Below are 21,145 nucleotides of genomic sequence, written 5' to 3'. Positions count from 1 at the left end.
CCGATAAAAGTGGAGAGACTCTCCCTTGCAGAATCACTCCATCGAGTCCATCCTTTGAATTTCACTCCTTTGAGATCCTTATGATTGATTTTCGCCACAGAGATTCATCATATTGAATGGTATCTGTCGAGTAAATCAGCCAAAAACACCACAGTATCACTCACACCACACTAAATCCACGAAAACACATTAATGTGGGCGAAAATATGATGATAAGAGATTAGTTGAGAAGGGATACTTTTATGGCTTTCAACTTTGAAAACCTTCCACACGCGCCACCCACAATTTATCATGAAGAGCCTCACAGAAGCGCTCAAGTGATTGTGCCACGAGCTCAGCTCCAAGAGTTGTGATGCGGTTGGAAAATAGAAATTTGAAAGAGAGTGCGGATTTTAGAGAAAATTCACGCATGCGTCGATCACACGCACTTTCGTCATATCGTTGAAAAAACAATTATAAAATTCACCAAATTGGAGAGAATAAGAGATACATTTCGGACAATTTTAGCCTCACTGTTTAGTAGATGAACCACCAAATGTGACTAAAGCACAAATCGTAAACTCTGGTATAAGCCGTCAAATAAATAATTTATCTCTCTGGCGATTGTGAGAGTCGGAATAATTTTGCGCGCGAAAAAATGTATGCGAGAACCATACTGAATCCATAAAGATAATCTGAAGCACGTGCAAATACTTCAAATACTTCTCGCACAGATAGTCGAACGCTGTGATCCACTTTTATAGACGAAAATCAATTAATGTACAGAATATCTTATGCAAATGTTCAGTGCTTCCACGCCAGACAACATTTGAGATTGAGCTATTGTCTCCTCGGTCTCTGCATTCATGCAAACGCGATGTGAAAACGTGTGAAATCCACCCAATTTTCCACAGTTTACAAATGGATTTTCACCCTCGGTACTTACCTACGTGATACATCCATTACTGCAAGTGGATTTGTTGTTATGCGGATTTTAGTATTTGTCTAACACGACATCTCACTCTATATATGCCATGAGCCAATATTTATTTTACGCACTTTGAAAGCTCTGAATCCTTTCGAAATCAATAGTTATTGTTTAAATTGCATTTAAGTGCAACACATGACAATCTCTTAAATAATTTTAATGTGTGAATTAATTCATTTTAAATATATATAGCGAAATTAAAGGGAAATTACAAATTGCATCTGAAAAACTAAATGGGGACGCCTGGTTTTGTGTCTCGGCTAAAATTTGAAGTTGTATAACAGTTGAGTTTCGAGCTTTTCACTGATAAAAATCACAATATCGAGTATAGTATAAACAGTACCTGCTTTCCTCATAAGTTCCTCTGTTCTTTTCTTCACTTCAAAAACAATAATTTTAATTTATTTACAACATTTATTACGCTCTTATATCAATTTTCATCTCTAACATCCCTTTAGTTAGACGAATTTCTATACATTATAAAAGTCACTATAAATATTTAAATATGTCTTCTCATCTCTCTTCTAGCAGTGGTATTAATTTTAAAAAAAAACGACTATTTGCATTTTTCCTCGCCTTTCCAATAAATTTCCTAATCATGTTCCTTTAGTATGACATCGTATTTACATTAATAAACCTATCATGTTTTTTTTTTAAATGAAGAGTTTCGTCTTGTGTATAAAATATATATATATAAAAAGAGTGATAAATTACATAATTTTAATTAATTACACGGGAAAAATCTATATCACCTTTTTCTTATTCGCAATATTTTATTACTTATTGAAATGTCCATCAAACTCGTCACTGGCCAGCGTGAGAATTGCATAAATTATTTAAATTTGTTTAAAAAGAAGAGTTTTGCGCGCTTAAACGTACACTGGATGTGATTTATTGTCTCTCGCCTCCTCAAGCGGCGTCTCTGTGAATGGTTTTTGGGCATTGGCTGTAGAGCTTGGGCGCTCGGTCTCAGTGCTGATGGAGCAGTTTGGCGGGCAGCATATAATCCTTAATGGCGTAGAGAGCCTTCGCGTACCAGTGAATGCCGTTCTGTCGCGAGGCTTCGGGCTCCTGGGCAGGACTGAACCATCGACTGATGGTCTTAGCAGCGCGCACAGGCAGGAAGCTCCAGTGAGCCACCGCTTGACTATCGACTAGAGCGTAGCACGAGGCTGCCACGGAGTCCACAATGATCGTGCCGGCGCGCGTGAGTGGCGCAAACACGCCACGCGACAGCGTGACTGAGACGCGGGTCACGCGACGGGGCACCAGTGTCGTTCCATTTACAGCCACAAGCAGCAGATCGCCCTCCTCCACGCGATCAGCGAATACGAAGCTTCGTCGGCCCACGCTGTTCACACTCATCAGCAAATGACTCGGAGTCACTGTCAGGTGTGTTCCGGCTTCTGCCTCGATTTGCATGAACTGTCGCTCCTCGTCGGCGTTTCGGTCAAGGAAGAGCATGACTTCGCTGAAGACTGGCCGCCCACTCTCGCTGTCAATGCTCAACACTCGCTCGCCTATCCTCAAGTCCGCCAGTCGGCGGCGCTCTCCTGACTGCGTCACCACCGTACTGGACGCCGTAAAGCACCCTGAGGTGTACGAAGCCTGCGATGAGTCTGCAAGCGACAAACAGAACATTTTAGTATTACACTCAATGATCGATAAAAGCCTCTTTCCGGGACTTAAGTGTGCACAATCATCTTAGAAATGGGATAAAGAGACTCATAAGAAATATGTAAATTATTTGTTATTGGATGAAGTAAAGATCATAATTAGTGCAAAGCACACTTTACAAGGCACTTTACGCAACGGAATCGATTAGAAATGTCGTCATGCCGTCGAAAGTGGTGCTTAATTGCAAAATTATATTTTTACAGAGTGATTTAATTATTATTACAGTAATTTACATGCAGTGGTAAATGTTTAAAACGCCCCTCTAAACTAAGAATATATCAAGTAAAATACGATAAAAATTTTATTAGCGCGCATTTTCCGAATAACAGTCATTATATGCAGAAAATCTCGTAATAAAACTGGGTTCATATATTTGCATATTGTATGGAAAATATGACTATTAAGAATACATAGAGAGTTTTTTTTTGTTCTATGATAACTATGATGTTTGAAGGAAAAGTGATCAAAAATTTATTTCATAAAAGCAACAAAGAAAATCTGAATGGCCAATTATGCGAGCTGCCAAGAAGAGATCTAATGCACTCGGAATGAGACTACCAATATTTAGCAAACTCCTCCTGAGCCAGATTTGTGTCTCGCTGTTGAGGTCCAGGAGCAAAAGAGTCCTTTGATAGGCCGCCTCCTTTGCCAAATCTCTGACTCCGGGTGGTTTGCTGACTGAGGCCACACCATTCTCTCGCTCTCCATGTCGCCCTTTTGTGAACAAGGCATGGCGGCACAAGTCAAGAACACAGCATTATCCTTGTACCACATCCAAATGGAATGATAATCAACTTTTGGCTGGGATGAAAAGGATTTTGAGAAGGAAAATTGGTCTCAATTCTGTCTTCCTTCTTTTCTACTTCTTCCCTCGTGAATGTGGGGAAGAAATCTATGCCCTTTCCAGCATTTTTTTTCCGGTGAATTGTGATACCATTCATTGGGCTCTGGCTGCATTATGCCTCGTTGTCTGATTTAGAGATTCCTCCTGATCCGCCATTTCATGCCTCCCGCCCCAGTGAAAGAGAGAGGAATTCGTGTGAGAGAAGAAGGGAATTTCTACCGAATGAATAAAAATGGCCGAGGAAGAAATAAAATTTATAATACCTGTTTAAATTCCACTATACCGTACATCTTTCCAATGTATAGTTCTCCTCGTGTGCCTCTTCTGTCCTTCCTTTGGCCGGGAATTGTTGGCCAAATGAATTCCATTTGTTTAGAGATGATCGCACTTAGAAGATCATCAGCGATCTCTCCTTGTTCGAGTCCTTCTCACACAGTCCACAGATTCTCCAACTTCAACTGCGCGAGAATGCTCGTTTTTTCTCACCCAGCTCACGAGCAAACTAATGGGCCAGAATCTCGAAATGATGGCGGCATCCCAGGCTCGGAGTAACAAAATGAAGAGCAACAGCCGTCCGATGTGCTCATAAAATGTTGAATATTAAATACTCCACCATATGTAATTCATTAACTCAATTGGTTCGGGCTATCTCTCGTGGTGTCTTGTTTTTGTGCCTCCTCGAGGTGTTCTCTCGACCAATTGCCGAAGATCTTCTGTACGCAGTTCACATTGTAGAATACCTATTGAATTTCTCCATTTAATTTCGGCATTCATTTCAATTTATCTGCATTTATTTGTTGACTCTCGTGTGCTGATGGTCTTTTTCGGCAGGAAGATCACGTTGGACGATCACTTCGAAAACATGACACTGGAATTTGGCTTCTTTGTCTGCTTGTGAGCAAATTAATTTGAAGGGAAACCACAAATTGATTTCTCTCCTTCGAAGGCCTCCAAAACATCTCCCGTGTGCACACAAAGTATCCATCAACGAAGGTAATAAAGGAGATTGAAGGAAGGTGGTAAAAAGACTCGAGTTTCTCAATTGAAAATGAGTTGTGATGATGCAAAAAGAAAGGTGGAAAAAAACACGTGTAGACAAAAAGTGCAAAAAAATACTCGAGAAACCTCATTTAATAATATTTCTCATTAGCCACAAACATTGGTTCAGGTGGATATCCAGAAAGTGCTATTCGGAGGTGGAAAGCAAGTTATCCAGCGGCCGAGAGTTATAATTAAATGAGTCAAGTTAACTTTTCAATTTGCCTGGATTTGACTTGGATGGATGAGTGGAAGTTGCGAGACGGAGGATCATCTCACGAGATTACACAAGACACTAAGTGATCTCACACAGCGAAGAAAATTGAGTAGTTTCAGTAGAGAATGTCTTCAAAGGAGAAAATCGTGTTTAAATATCGAGACGAGGGATTTTCCATACAAAACAAGTAATCCGTGCTGAATTTTTATGACTTGATTTCAGACAAAGCGTTAAAGGATATTAAAACATAACGATTCTTCATCGTAAAAGATATTTTGAGTAGATGCTGAAGGCAAAAAGAAAGTGATATAAATTCAATGTTAAATTTTAAGTAAATATCCTGAAATTCGATGTCCGTCCCACTAATTTTTTACAAAATGTGCCCAAAAAACGCTTTGGCCTAGCAAATCGCCCTGATATTGGATAAAAGTAAAAGCTTCTTCACCGCCGCTTCATCTCCATCTTCTTACTGTTATTAATGATGAACTGTTTTCACGGTGAGGAATTTAACGATTTAACAAGACGAAGGCGATTAATATGACATCATTAGTTAAATGGTAAGAAGGCTGCGATTCTCGTTCTGACAGTGTGAGAGCCCCAAATCGGCATATTTCTTCCACATAATCGCGCACGCTACACAACATCCAACGCTCAAATGCAAATTTAACACGTCCAATTTGTCCTCAGTGCGCTTCCCTCCGCGACTGGACCATGCCCATGACTGTTGAACTCCAACACTCACGGCATTGGGCAGCGAGAGAAGTGAAGATGATCGGCCGAGAAGGTGGGAAAGAGCATTTCTTCCTCCATATTTTTTCCCATCATCTTCACCTTGTTCGCCGTCTAAATTTCAAACCACTGGGTGAATTCCCCCCGTTGCGCAGGAGATTCGATACACACGTATCTGAGCTCGTGTTTAATGCAAAAGTGGATAAATAAAAAGGCATAAAAGATTGGTGGAGAGGAAAAAAGTCCATCGTCTGGCAGGGAAACCAGTTTCTTCGTCGAGTAAAGTCTTCTTGTCTCTCTTTGGTCCAATATCCCGAACAATCAATTCAACAGTTCGCCGGTGGACAGTGGGATTCTCCTCTTCACTCACACTCTCCCTCAACACCCATCCCATGGGCATTCCATCGGATTCCTAACATGGGATTTACGTTCGGCCACAGTCGCTTCAGGGCGCTTTTAATGGATGCTATTGTACCTGTTAGAAGACTATTCATATACTTTTCGCTTTCCACCGTCTTGCGGCTTTTCAACTTCCCAAAACCATAACGATCATGGCCACTTCAATCTAAGAAATGCTCTCGAATCAATTGATCGAAAGTTCGAACATTAAAAGTGTTTGTAAAAAGTGTACTTTGCAGGCTTTGATTCTTTGCTATTTAAACGTAAAGTCAGTGCTATTCCAAAAATTACGTCTTGGAAAAATCCCCAAAATTTTTCCCACGATTCTCTGCTTTTTTTGTACCACTAAACATCCTGACATAAGATCACGGAGCAAGCAAGGCTTAGTACTGAGCATGAAATGAACACTCTGCAATTCCTGCTAATCTCATTGGCATTTTGAGAAGGCAAAATACCTTCTAAGGAATTCTCTCTTTACTTTTAGCTAAAGGATAATCCTAATTATATATTCTTAACTCTTCTCAGATGTTCCTTCGTGGAGAATTCATGGCAGAAAATCACCCTGAGAACACAAATCATGGCATCTAAGGATCCTTCCCGCCTTGTGTTTGTGTATTTTAAAAAGTTTTGATAAATTTATGGCGTGAGACATGCATTTGTCTATTTTTTTGCTCCCACCATCACTTTTAACACTCACCAAGAGTCCGGCAAAGAGCGCTAAAGCGCATCCCATGGTGGGATGGCAAAAAGGAGAGAAGATAAATAAAACAGTTTGAGAGGAAATTTCATAGTTCACAATGTATTTATCTTTGACCTCAGTAAGAGATAATAAACAAAGAAGTGGAAGAAAGGTAAGAAAGAATTGCATAAAAAAGGCACTGCGGGAAAAAATAATGGAAACTCTCTTTGGCGCAAAAATGCCGCCTCCTGCCCTAACATTTTCTTGTGGTCAGCACAAATATATGCGAGGGAAAAATAAACATCATAACTTATACTGGTCGAGAATTGGGGGAAGAATGCCGACGCTAGGGAAATTCTAGAGAGGACTTCACAGGAAATTATCCTTGTATTCATATTATATTGATTTTAGGGGCGCTCCCATGAGATAAAAATAAAATCAATCTCATGGGGAAGGAATCAATTTGTGATCACAATTAAATGAATTTGTGATTGATGCATCCATTGTTTTTCCGTCCCTCTTGTCAAAGGAATGCTTTAGGCCTTCGAGAGACCATGTATTTATATTTGGGACTCTCGAGATACTTTTGCCTCGATATGAATCTGAGGAGGCGAAGCCAATGAGAGACTTGAGCTTTTTGGGTGAATTGATGGAGCTGGTGGAAATGCTATTAGCCAGCATGGTGCAAGGAAATAGGATATTTCTCTAATTGATATTGCTCTTCTGGCCATGCCAAATGAAATGAAAAGGTTTATTAGATGAGTCTCCGCTCGCACTGAGCTCAGCGTCTCTCTGGTGTCTCCGGCCGAGTCCGAGAGGTGATTTAATTAAATGATAATTAAATGTGAGCAGAAACGTGAGGAGAGGCAATAATGTTGGCGATGTGAAAAAAAGGAAGGAGAGAGAAGAAAATGATGCCAAAATCTCAGGGTTTTGCACACATGAGATGGAATCGAAGGCACATGAATTGCCAGTGAGACTCTCCATTGATGCTGGGCTCTCTGGAGTGTGCGTGAAAACAGCCAAAATCACTTAGAGATCGCCTCTGGCATTTATAATGATAGGAGGTAACATAATTCTCGTTTGAATTTTCGCACCAAATCAGCGGAGTCTCGCCAGCAATGGACTCCCATCTTCTGAAGAAGAGTGAGAGTGAAAATATTTGGAAATTCGATCACACGAAGGGATGTAATTGTATCACCATGGCAAGAAGATGTGTTTCCCGCTCGGACATTCACACAACTTCCCAGAGGAATTTTGCGGTTTCCTGTCCACTTTTTTGCACGCCCTTCCGTTCAGCCCATGGGAAGAGATCACACAAAGTCCAGCAAAAGCTCGAGGAGTTTAGACACCTTAGACTCGACCCCTTAACACTGAACTCGATGGAATCGTGTTTGGCAAGAGGCGAAAAGACGTGAGGATTCGGCTAGATGCAAAATTAAAGATCACCTTCACGCTTTTGTATGATGATCGAGCAGCACCATATACACGCGATACCGAGATTCAGCGAATTAACAAGCTTCTCGTTAGCATTCTGCTGGGATCGTCCATGTGGGCTTTGAAGGGACGAAGTGCAACGTGGACCTGAGAAGACGAGATCGGGGAAGTATTGCGTATTTTTGTTCACCAAAATGGTGTCTAAATTACATGTTTCAATACAGCGTTATTGCTCTTTAGGTATTGGTGAGGTCGCTTCAGAAGTTTTCGCGCATTTCTTACTCCTGAAAATGTTTCTCATCTAATCTAAGAGACTTTGACGAAGTCTCTGTTGAAAATCTAATCGTCATATGGCTAGAAGATGTGCAACTTATCATCCCATTGGTATTGCTAGATTTAGCAGACTCACCTGACTTTACTGAACAGTGAATGTAGCCTCGACTCTCGTAAAAGACCCAATCGAAACCGGCCTCAACAGCTAACCTGGCCAGCATTCCGTATTTGCTCTTATCCTTGTCGGATGTCGTGATATCCACGGCTCGTCCTTCGTAGTGGAGCGATTCGTGACCGTGCAGTCGCTCCTCAGCCCAAGCCTCAGTCACTCTGAGCCTCACTCCTGGCCACTGATTCATCACAGACCACGCCAAGGTGTTGAGTTTCTCCTTGCAGCGCTGCAATGAGATCGGAGAAAGAGAGACGGTTTTAAATTAATGCCGTGCCGACTTATCAGGGATCACTACAACCACCGCATGGGTGATTGGGTAAATGGCGGTGGTGAAGAATGTGATGTATCACATCATTGAACATTTTCATGTACATCTCGAGGCACTTTTATCACATTGTCACTCCGCACAGCGCTCGGATGACCAATGCGAGGTGAAAAAGAGCTCCTCAATTATGTCTGAATTGAGATGGTAAAGTGGCTCGGTAATTGCATAATTGCACTCCCCGAGTCACATCAATTGAATTGATAGGGAGGCAAAAAAACTGCAGTGCCAGAGAGAAATCCACAGCACGCCACTGGAGAGAAAGAATCGAGAAATCTCATTATGAATAATTTAAAGTGGGTAAGCGATAATTATGATTATTACAATTTTAACACAACATCTTCCTCTTCTATCAATTTGCTGGCGTGCTTAAACACCATTTCATGTTTTTGCCGCCAGTACAACTCTCTCAGCTTGCGATCACGACATGTTATCACCATTGAGGATAATTTACCAGCACTGAGAGATTCCACACAGAGTGAATACTCGCATGGAAAGAGATAGAAAGCTCAATTGATTTACAACACTGCTTCATTGAGGGGTTGAACTGACTAAACCGTTCTGATTTCCAGAGGAAAATAGGCCTCATTTTCGTGATTGTGACTAACTGATCGCATGATTGGTCCAACACGCTTCGCGATGGAACCACGCATTTAAAATCTTCAAACTAAATGAGTAAAGTGAGAAAATTCTCACATTTAATAACAACCATCAGAGACATAATCCAAAGCTCATGAGCCAATGAGGCAGCGAATGCAGCAAAAGAGACCCCGTTGGAGCGTTCCAAAGTGAGAATATGAGAGTGCAAGAACGAAAGATAAGTTCATGATAATAATTAGTGCAAATCATCATTTTTCACTTGTACACCATAAGGTGGGCAATTGAATATTACACTATGCGTGGAAACCATTCCTTACGACTCTATAATCAAGTCACATTAATCCACACAAGATCACACTAATGATGCGTTCTTTGTGGCTATGATTCCACCCTGGTGGAAAATATTGCAGCGAATTTATTTCCCTCAATGGTTTCTTCAACTGCTTCCACTCATCGATGCTGCTCGGCTTTTTTGGTCGCATTTTTTACACGCTCATCTCGAAGAAATTCACCTGCAAATGACCACGCCTTCAGCTAAGGTGGAGTCACATTTGTATCTAATTTTCTATAGATTCACACTCACACACGGAGAGATGATAGTCAAAAAGAGAAACGGAGGGAAAATTAGTCATTCAAGTGTTAAATTACTTCTTGTATGGGCACCCAAGGCCTCGTGATCGTTAGTCCACATGGCGGGCAATTAGATAACGTTATACCTTCACAGGAAATTCACAAGGGATCACCTAATTTAGAAGGTGGAGCTGATATGGCGTTTCTTCACTGGCCGATTCAAAAGGATTGACGAGAATGATGATAGACCATCTCCCATTCCGACGTAGCGCAACAACAAAACCCAAACATCATTGTCCATCAATCATAGTGAAAATTCTTCCAATAGACAAGATCATGATCAATGGAGAAGAATTGTCGACATGTGTCACAACAATGTGGTTTCTTTTATGTGGTTCAACCGACAGAAATACACTTTTCACAGTCCAGAGCAGAATTCTTCCTTGCATTTCCTCTTCTCTCAGGTGAACCAGGTACAAAGGTATGCTTTATGAATTTGCAATAGGATTTTTAATTGCGAAAATATTACACTCACGTCCAGAATGTGACGCGATGAAAAATATTTGACAAATGATAAAATTAGATTCAAACTCAACATGCTTTCAATTCCAACACTATTCTTCACCCCGAAGGAGTCTCAGTGAATGAATTATCTCAAATGTTATATATTTGAGTGATTATTGCCTGCATTGTGACTTGTTAATAAAATTAGCCATTCTCTTTATTGTAATCGCAACATCCTGTTAGAATTTCCTTGAGCCCATAAAATGGTCTCATTCTTCATGTTCAATTCTTTCCTCTGCGTGAATCGTCATGGTTGAATTTGACGAAGAATTAAGGTTGAAGGAATCTCCAGAATGTCCAAGTCTTACCGAGAATTCCTAAAAACCGCCCATTGATTCACTCTCTCGAATAGACCTTTTCTCTCGCCTCTAGCCATGGATGAGTGTTAAAAGTGTCATTTTGGCCAAACACTGAGAACGCCGTGGCGAATCATCGTGTCAATCGATGACACGGTAGCTCGTAAAAACACAAACATTGAGGATAAAAAGGCAAATATCACTGGGTATCGAGACAAAATGCTTGGGAATTGTCTATTTCTAGTTCCGAGAAATTTGCCCAGACAATTTTTCAGTATTTAAAAGGCTAAATTCTGAAGCATTTGTGAATCTATCACAATGAATTCAATAAAATTGGGCTCATTCGCATACGAGTGTCTGAGAGTGCTAGAAATTTGCCAAGTAACATTAACCTTATACATGGGATATTAGCAAAATGAGTTGAGAAGTGATCGATTATAGAGAATTGACAGCTTCTGTATTACATCCCTCTTTGAGGGTCATGCTCTCAAAAGAGTCAAAATATTTTCCCTCTTTCTTTGCAGGTTGCCACAAAGGTTTCATTCAGGTCTCCGAAACCGCAAGCAAACCATCGAGCAAACCTCGGGGCTAGAAAAGGCGCGTCATTTTTCAATTTCTTTCAGGCAAAAGACGGAGAAACTGATCCTTTTTGACCAAGGCAAAGGCATTTAGCATTACCCCCGGAGTGATCTCCTGTGGGGTGAAAGATAACAATATAAATTCACCGAGAGAAAATGCAGGGCAATTTGTTTAATTTTTCACAAAAATTGCGGTAATGATCAAAGATGTTGCTCATATTGTTGAGATACACTTTTTGAGGCATCTTCAAATATACCCCCGAAAAAAAGTCCTGCAAAATCTCTCTTGCCTCCCATTCACGGATTGTGTCTCTCTCTCTTTCTCGCATTGAGCATAGAAAAATCAATTGACAATAACTTGTGTGTATGATTTTTGATATAATGCGCCATGAAGCACTCAAAAGAGCTTTGCAGGAAGGGACATGAATCACCTTTTTGACTTAAACTCTGTCCCTCGCCAGTGTTACTATTCCCATTCACAATCCTCTTGCGAACAATGCTTCAGGGAGATAAAAGTCCCATTGTCATGGGAAGTCAAACAAAGTTGAAAAATGGGTGACTCGCGCTTAATTGAATCCTGTTTGCTCTTCTCATTTTTATCCATTCAACGTGAGCCTGAAAGTCAAAAAGGCAATGCGGCGATAGTATCTCGCTGGTTGTTCTCCACAATGTTGCAGTCTGTAAGAATTGAAGGCAATTAGGCCAACATTACGATCTATATAAAATCATTGAATATAAATTAGTGGTATTGTGACATTTTGAAATGATCCAGTAAACTCATAAATAATGGTGCTATGATAGCCAATGCAGACAGAAGAGCGGGGCTTTTTCGTACAGTATCTGAGTAAGTAAGTATTATTCTTGGTATTATTATTACAATTTTATAAAAAGAAATTTCACAAAGATTGTGAATGAATATTTGGACTAAAATAAATTTGTTCAGTCATGTATAAAATTTGAACGTGAATTCTTGGCAATAAAATTCCATGATTAAATACAATACACTCACTCAAAAAGTCCCATAGGAAATGAAGTCTGTAAAGTTTTATTTTAAAGTTCGGTCTGAAGTTTTTCAACCAAAAAATTATTCTTGCTACACAATGTTTCAAAAAAATGCGTTAAACCAAGAGTGGGAAAATGCTGAAGACATTAATATTTGTAAAAATATTATGTTAAAACAAACACCGAGCATTATGGTAAATTCATGCGACCATAAAGGTGAGTATTTACCTTCCATTTGCCGCCATATAAAATGCATATCTTCGTCTTTTTAGCAAACACTGTTGGTGTACAATGAGTAGAGCAAAGAAGAGCTTCAACAACATATTTTCTGGTCTCATTGCTCACCAACCATTGGACGAATCTATAGGTTTTGTATCTTCACTCAATATTGAGTCTCACACTCGACGATGGAATATGGCTTAGTGCAAAATTGTAGTAAGGATACATTGTCTTCTTAACCCACTTGATGAGCATTAATCTTCATTGAATCGGAAATTCTCGATTTGCGTGCAGAGATTAAATGATTAAAGGCGATCCTCGAGCGGATCACCATTCATTTTTCGCCGAAATCGTGTATCAAATATTGAGATCGTCTCACACTCGCGGGACTCGTGAGGCTCACCTTGGCTTTCATCTTATTCGCGTGGTTCTTAATCCCGTGATCCACATATTGTTGTGACAAGCGAATCAAACACCCAGAAATTCCGACCGCAGCATGACGCTGACGGAGATGCAAGAGAGCCTCTTTTGTCCCTTAATTGACGTGGACCCGTGTGAAACTGTCAGCGATCATCGCGACTAATCAGACAAAATTAATCGCCAAAGTTCGGGTTACAGGACAGAATTTCAGGGCATGTCCACATCGCTTATGCGACTAAGGGGAATTTGAAGTTTCCTAAGGCCACTAGAGTGACACAAAGTTGCGCCAACAAATCTCCCTTAAATGACTTCAACTCACTGAACATCATCACATATGTATCTCAATACGAATCGCGAGGTAACAATTCATCTCTTCCCCACGAGATCCGCCAACGAAGTGTGGGCTTCTTCGCCGTTCTAAAGGCGCCCCAATGTAATATCGTGGCCGTGGTTGTACTAAAATCTCTTTAATTTATTTTCACGACGATACATGAACACAGTGAGATTCGCAAATTGAAGGAAATTAATAACGTCACAATAAGCGAGTTAAAAATGGGATGTTGAAAAAGGCAAGGGACACATCTACTGTTTTTCCCCACTGCAACATTTAATAATATTAATTACATGTGACATGAGCAATAAATAAGTTTACGTGTCGAGAGCTGTCCCAACAAATTGACGTTTAACAATGAGCTCAGAAATACAGAATTATCAAGCTTCTTATATTTATTCAATATAACAACTGCTTCAGTGCATGCATAGAAAGATGTTTTGAGAACAAGAATTTAGAGAAAATTTTTCAAAATATATTTTGTTGTCGATTTTACTTAATTGTAGGCCAAATGTAACAATCCTAAAAGCTTCTCAGTTTCTCACTTGATTAAGAAGTGTTCGTTTGAGAAGCGCTGTCGCCAAGTCAAATCAAATCAAGGAACGAACTGAGATGCATTAATTTGAGGAGTGAGCATTTTGTAAATGTTACTGTTTGATGAAATTTGTATCGATGAGCACAGAAGTTTTTCAGTGAATGGAGGGAATCAATGAGAAGGAGCGGTAAAAAGGAAGACCGCATCTGACAAGTGATCACGTTTCATGTTAGTTTTTGTTACTTCTCTTTGTAATCATTGGAAACATTCTACAATGTTAAGCCAGAGTCAGGTATTTTGCTTGAGCGCCGTCAAATGTCGTCTAGCATTACAAGTGAACCATGAGCTTTAAATGACTTATTTCACTCTCCACCATTCTCGTGGGATTGTGATGATTAATTTAACAGCTTCATAAATCCATTATACTCCTGTCCTTCTCACTCCATTTTAGCGCGCAACTCTCACTCGATCGTGTGTCCGAGGAATATGTGTTTTTACCAAAGTGTTTTACCAAGAAGCAATACTTGGCATTTTCACATTAATTCCCACCGCATGTAATTCATTAAAATTATAAATTGTTTGCCATTTGTTATTAGCAAATTTTTCCCCTCCTCATATCTACTGTAATTCTTCATTGTAGATTTCCACCTTCCATCAACATCCTGACAGAGATAAAATCACTGCAAAATGCACAACACAACACATTGATGGAAATTTGTGTGGGACTGATATAATGGTGTATATTCACCTCACATATGCCGCGCGAATCCCGTGAATTTAATTAATAAATCAAATGTGACATAAAGTGACATGATCGTATAAATTATTATGTAGTTTACAATTAATTTGTGGTAATTTGTACCACTTTTCCTATAATTCATCTCTCACGCCAGACACACCGTTTCAACTTCCTCACGGGATCCAAAGTTGAGAATCTCACGTCAAATTTCACCTCTCGTGTGATGGAAAGAAATTATTTAAATATGATACGATCGTGATCAACTATCGATCATCCCAACAAGACCAAATACCATCCAAATCAACTCAAATTAATTGTAATCTGATATCTCTAACCACATCAATATTATCATAATACACTCGGGAATGCTGCTGTCGTGCTTTGTTCTTGTCTTCGGTCCATTTTTTCTCAATGTCCCTTTTCGTGTTTGGCTATATGACACCTAATCTCGCCATTGCACACGAAATCTCAACTCTGGCTAGACGATGGATTTTTTCCTTGATACACCACCTCTAACACGTATACAATTCATATTGTAAGTCCCCAAAGTGAGTTTCGATCTCTTAATTCAAATAGTAATAATGCTAATACGTATTTCTCAGACTTGACTATACAAAAAAGAAATGCCTGCCCATACGTGACTCTATGTACTTTACTGGAAAATACAATGTGAATCTCCGATGTGAAAATAAAAGAGCTCTTCTACATAAAATCCACCAATAAGTCAAGCAAAGCCAACAAGAAGCATTCCTTAATGGATGCCGTATCTGCCTTCATAGAAACTATCTGTCCGGGAGAGAAGAAGACACCAGCGAGAGTGTGTAAAAGAGTCAGTATGAAATATACACAGAGTACCTCTAAATGTACCATCAACATGAGTTATAACCGATTGTACAAAATATTAGCAACAGCGATCGAAATGGGAAGATGAAAAAGACACGCATTGAATGGCTTGGAAATATCGAATATTTCACTCTACCAGGCACTATCTTGAGTATTTCCTGACTTTTCCACTCTTATATGCAAAAATTCTCGCACGACAAATAAGGCCCGGCATTTCGTGCGAAATGAATGCGAGGAAGTCAGAAAGTTTCAAGAGCTGCAGTTTGATCGAGAGATGATCTTGTGAAAATTTCGCCATATGCGAATTGCAATGCTCGAGAGGGACAAAAGACAACAATACTCCATTATAAATTCATAAAAAGCAATAAATCGTGAATTTGTGCATTTGTCCAATTATCATAAAACAATATTTTCGAAATTGTGGGAAAGAACCGGAGAATTCAGCCGCGGAGCTTAAAAGTAGAAGCATGTCATGGAGGGAAACATCAAACATCATCATTTTATCTTCCACCACCCACGCCAATTTGAGCTGGCGTGGAGACAAAAGGCGATCTCTTCTACGAAAAATAATACATCTTCCGTCATTTTTCAACATGATCACTGCGTGAAATATGACTGTTGATTGTCCACAATGCCTCAAATGTACGCGCGGTATTAGCATTTCAATATAGCACCATAAAGGATGGGTTTAAGTGATTTGCTGGCTACCACACGGAGAATTGCCGAGAAAGCCACACTTCCTACATGAAATCTGTCTCTTCGACAATTAATTTTTGTCAAATTGTTGAACAGAGAATCCCGCTCTATCGCACCATCAGGAAATGTATCGATTTCACTGGGATGGCTGGCAAGTGGCACAATCTCACTTCCCTTTCCCATGAGCACTCCATTGATCATTATCGCGACGTCCTACACACATCATCGTGGCCTAATCCCCTCTGTTAACATGTGAATTCAATTTGAAGAACCCTTCCGGGAGCCACATTGTCACTCTTTTCATCTGCTCGGAGAGGCTTTGGCGGAGAGATTACATTATGCTCTCTTTGTCTAATGTCCATTCATATGATTTTAGCTGCTAGACAAATTGATGGTAATTAGAGGAGAGAGAGAGCGGTTATTTCGGATAGACTTACAAACATTTCATTCTATTTTTTCTCGATTTTCTCAAGAAAGTTGAAGGCTACCGAAAAAATAGACTTGAACTTGGAACATCTTAGACGATTCAAAACGAGTCAACATTTTATATATAAAAAAATATAGTAAAGTTTTGTTGTAAAACTGATTTAATTAAGTTGTTTTTACCATAAGAAAGAATTCTTTTATTATAGTCTCGCGTAAAGTGCATTTTCGAATTAACAAAATCATACATCATAAAGATATTAAGCTTAAATTCCTTAAATATAATTCAGAGATTTATGGCTAAAGTTATTAATGAATAAAAATTTGCATTTTACATTGGAGCACCTTAGACGAGAGCGCTTTTTGCTGGCCACAAATCGCAACATCATCTCTGCAGATTGTCTGTGTCGTCAGTGTCATTTGGCTAAATTTGTGTTTATTGTGGGTATAATTTTATTATGATCATTATAGTCAATATTGTTGTGGAGAAGATCACTTTGCCAGGAATTCTTCAGTGTCTGGGTGCAAAATCACCTGTTAGACCGCTTTGTCATTAATCCCATCACCATGAGACCTTCCATGATAGTAAAATTTCAGAAATACTCATGACGATGTTTAGTGTAAAAATCAGTTTTAATACTCTTACATTGACACTTTGACTTTTGGACATGCGGGTGGATGCAGTGAATATTTTATAGAGTGTTATTTTTTATTTGTTTTAATTGCTGACATTGGATTACAGTTTATTTTATGATGATCTCTCTGAAAGTGGCAAAGGGAAAATATTAATACCAGTGATTTACAGCACATTTGGCTACAAATTCTTATTTTATGTTGAGAAATCAAAGAGTATTCGTTCTTTCCACAAAATAGTGTTTTTTTTTCGTATTGTGTAATTTTCATAGCAACGGCCAGTGCACATGTCGCACTTCCACTATGCAATAGCCACTTCTCAGGTGATGGTATGTAGAGAGTAATTCTTCCTTACACTTGTCTATTTATTTCTCAACCCCTTGTCATACGATTATTCAAATGATTCTCTAACACTTAACGTTGAGATTTAAACCATGGTAAAATGATGGCAAACACTCGGAGAGTGAGTTAAAAATTTATTATTCAATTTCATCCTCTCATCTTCCCAAGTCGAGTCACTTCTCTCTCCCTTTGGAGAATTTATTTACATAATTTGTGGAAGACGAAGAAGTTTCTAAACGATCCTTTTGACCATTTGCCGCGACCACTGAGAAGACAGTACAACAATTTTGATGAGAAGTTGGCATGATTATTTATCTAGTGTGATACTGAAATCAAATTACGACGCACCCAGTTTAATTGCAAAGACAGAAATACAACAATAAATAATTATTGCCATGATTTCTGCGCATTAAAATAAACATGGGATATCGCGATATTTGCGCCACTTGGAATATTATTTTCTGAGTCACTCTCAGGACCGATAAACTGGCATTAATATGTGAAAAAGTTCTCCTTTATTGTCACTGTCGCAGTAGCGATATCGAAAGATTCAATTTGTAAACAATTTGTGTTTCTCCACAGAGTAACAAGACAAAGAGGTTTGCGAGTTTTAGCGATTTATTTGCTAATCAATCTAACTGTGAAATCAATTGTGAGTTCAATGGAACTGAGAAAAATTAAGAAAATTCACACTTGAGCTGATTGAGTGATATTTAATCACGTCCAATGGCAGGAAATCGCAGTGAAATTAGTAAGAAACTCTCGGCTGAATTGCAGAGTGAAGATGGACGCTCGCTGAAGCATCATCAGCTATCATACAAAGTTGATCTATTGTGAGATGGTGGAGGCAGTTTTGATGGGAGAATGGGTGAGGGAATTTTCTTGTTGTAGGCGGAAATTACCGAAGCTATCAATTATTCTCATTTCTCGATGATCATTGCATCGAGAGCCGTTGATCGTAGTGAAGATGATGAGAAATGTGCTGGTGGTGTTTCTCTGGCATTTTTTCTCCTTCTCATCGTGCCCCATCTTATAAAATATTCCCCGATTTCTCCATATAACTTCAGTCAAAGATCAAATATTTCCAACATAATATGATTCTAAAAGAAAAAATTTGTATTTCGCCCCGTTATACATACAAGATCATGCCTCGCCAAAGGTGAGAGATGGTCAAGAATTCCCTCCAGAGACTTCCACAAAAGAAGATTCACAATCACACCACACAAAAGTGGAGGAAGAAACATTTTATAACTTTAAATTAATTTACACTCACGAGACAAATATACACTGACAAGGAGAGATTTTTGGGATCGTGGGTATGATTAATAGGTTTTTCGCTAAATGATCTTTTATCACATGAAATGATCGACAAATTTCAATATATTGTAAATTTATTATTAACAATATGGCAGAGAAGAATCCGAATGATTTATAACTGTGAAGTGTTCATCGTAAAAGTTTACCTTTTAGAGGCCATCGAGTATCATTAAAGAACTAAATGGTGTGCCTCTTTCTTCTTGTCGCTTTATTGAATAATCCGCACTCTATCCATTGTGTCTCTCGATGAATGAATACTTTTTTATCATCTCAACCAACAAGTTGGGAAAGATAACCATTAATCGGAATTGTATAATTAAAGACTGACCTCGAAAATGATCTCATTGGAATTGAATGTGTAGACTTTTGCATGCGGAGATACAAGAAATTATAAAAACAATCATCCACAATGGACTTAAAAGCTGAAGAATCATTGGGAATTTATGCTGTGAAAGCTAACAAAACAGTGAATTATACTTTTGACTAAACTTCAGTTATTAAAGACCGTTAAATATGTAGAACGAAACATTTTTAAGTAGGCTATTTAACGAAACAATAACTCTCAGAGTGCAATTGAATTCTGTGTACATTTTAAGGATAATAAAATTATGAATATATTTGTTTGCATGTAAGGATCTCTGGGAATAACTTCCGTCGGAAATTGATCAGTCACATTGACGAAAATTACATGATTGTGAACTGAAAATCTTGTGAGAAAATTTGTTAAGAAAAACTTTTCAGGTTCGATATAACGATCATAAAATTCACTTGATAGTAACTGCAGAAACCGGCAGTGTGATGCCATAAAACGAGACGACAGACATTGAAGAATAAAGTTTCGTCACTTTCTGCCCATCTTGCCGCGATGACTATCTCGTGGCTGCTTTTTTTCTGGACAAATTTTGCAATAATTTACACCACTATCTCTGCCAACCGCGAATACCCGGGCCAAAAATGTGCGACAATTTGGTAAAAGATAATGTTTTCTGCATTTTTTGCCCACCGAACATCAGCTAACTTGGTATGTTCGGCACGAAGTGCATTTATGATATTTAAAATTTATAGCATTTAATAATTTAAATAAGTGTCACAGCTCCATGAACATTTATGGTGCACTCACACGTTTTATTAATGTATGCGCGAGAGGTGAGAGAGCGTTGACAGAAGAGTTAGCAGGACTGTGTGTTGATGGCATTTAATTAGCAAGAAAATGATGCGAACAATCCGGCCAGACACAAGGAACAATGCGATCATTTGTGTCTTGAGCATGTTTCCACCATGCGCCATGTCAGCGGGCAAAGAGAGGTTAGACAGAGTGAGAGTTGGATGTACCTGGGTCATTAGACGATCAGCTCCTGTTCCCTCGTCGTCCTTAAAGATAATGTCGCGATTGTAATTTGGCACCAAGTCCCGAAAGCGATCGTCGTCGCGCGTGATCGCGCCCTCGGGCAATCCGGAGGCTCCAAGAGTGTTTTCCGACACGTTGGGAACGTGCTCCTTGAACACGAGAGGTGTGAGCTTTCGGCCGCGACGCTGGCCGCCGATCCCTCGGCCCGGGCCACAGGCATCCACCAAGTGGACCACAATCACCAGCACCATGATCCTCATTGTGCAGATCGACACTCTAATCGAAGTCATTGTGAAGCGGATGTGAGCTTTGTTGATCGGTGTAGGAATGTGTGAAAAGGCACGCTAAACGGCGATCAGGGGTAATTCACAGGCACTTATATCCTTCCAATGATCACTAATGATCGCGATCATTTGCATGTCTGCCGTCGGTTGATTGATTCACCGGTTAATCCCGCATGAAACCTAATTGGCCACAAATAAAATATTTTTGCCACTCTCGCAAGGTCTGTCTAAATGCTCACCACAAGATTTTCTCGTCAATTAATCAAATAATTCCACATATGTATGATTTATTGGGTCTCACAATCGTCTTCTTTTTCTGTCTTTGGATTAACTCTCCTGTTCACATGGACAGAGGGATTACACTCTCTCGGAATATTGACTCTTTTTTTGGTTATGGCCTCTGTTGAGCGATAAAAAGCACACCTCACATCATATAACAAATCATAAAACACTTTTTACTATCATCATCTACACCAAAACTGAGATAATTTGTTGTGATTGCTGAGTGAATAATCCAAAAATCCTCGAGGTAATCCATTAAGAGACACAACACTGAAACATTTCTTTTTTGCACCTCAAATTGCTTATGGATCATTAAGATCCTCCGCAGTGATTTTCGTGAACTAATCCATTCGCAGCGACACTCTGATG

General features: G+C 39.3%; 1 protein-coding gene across 1 annotated transcript; it reads right to left on the bottom strand.

Annotated features, from left to right (window-relative positions):
• Positions 1 to 1,410: 1,410 nt before the first annotated feature.
• LOC132257698 (protein hedgehog) lies at positions 1,411 to 20,470 on the bottom strand. The gene is made up of 3 exons (XM_059754706.1): positions 20,195 to 20,470; positions 8,397 to 8,658; positions 1,411 to 2,586 (listed from the first exon to the last, which is right to left on the bottom strand). The coding sequence occupies exons 1-3, from the start codon at positions 20,468 to 20,470 to the stop codon at positions 1,937 to 1,939; spliced, it is 1,188 nt and encodes a 395-aa protein (XP_059610689.1). The 3' UTR covers positions 1,411 to 1,936.
• Positions 20,471 to 21,145: the final 675 nt, after the last annotated feature.

The sequence above is a fragment of the Phlebotomus argentipes genome, unplaced genomic scaffold, assembly GCF_947086385.1.
Source record: "Phlebotomus argentipes unplaced genomic scaffold, Phlebotomus argentipes genome assembly scaffold_4, whole genome shotgun sequence".
NCBI lineage: Eukaryota > Metazoa > Arthropoda > Insecta > Diptera > Psychodidae > Phlebotomus > Phlebotomus argentipes.
The sequence above is the reverse complement of the archived record's forward strand: the minus strand, read 5'-3'. Positions and strand labels throughout refer to the sequence as shown.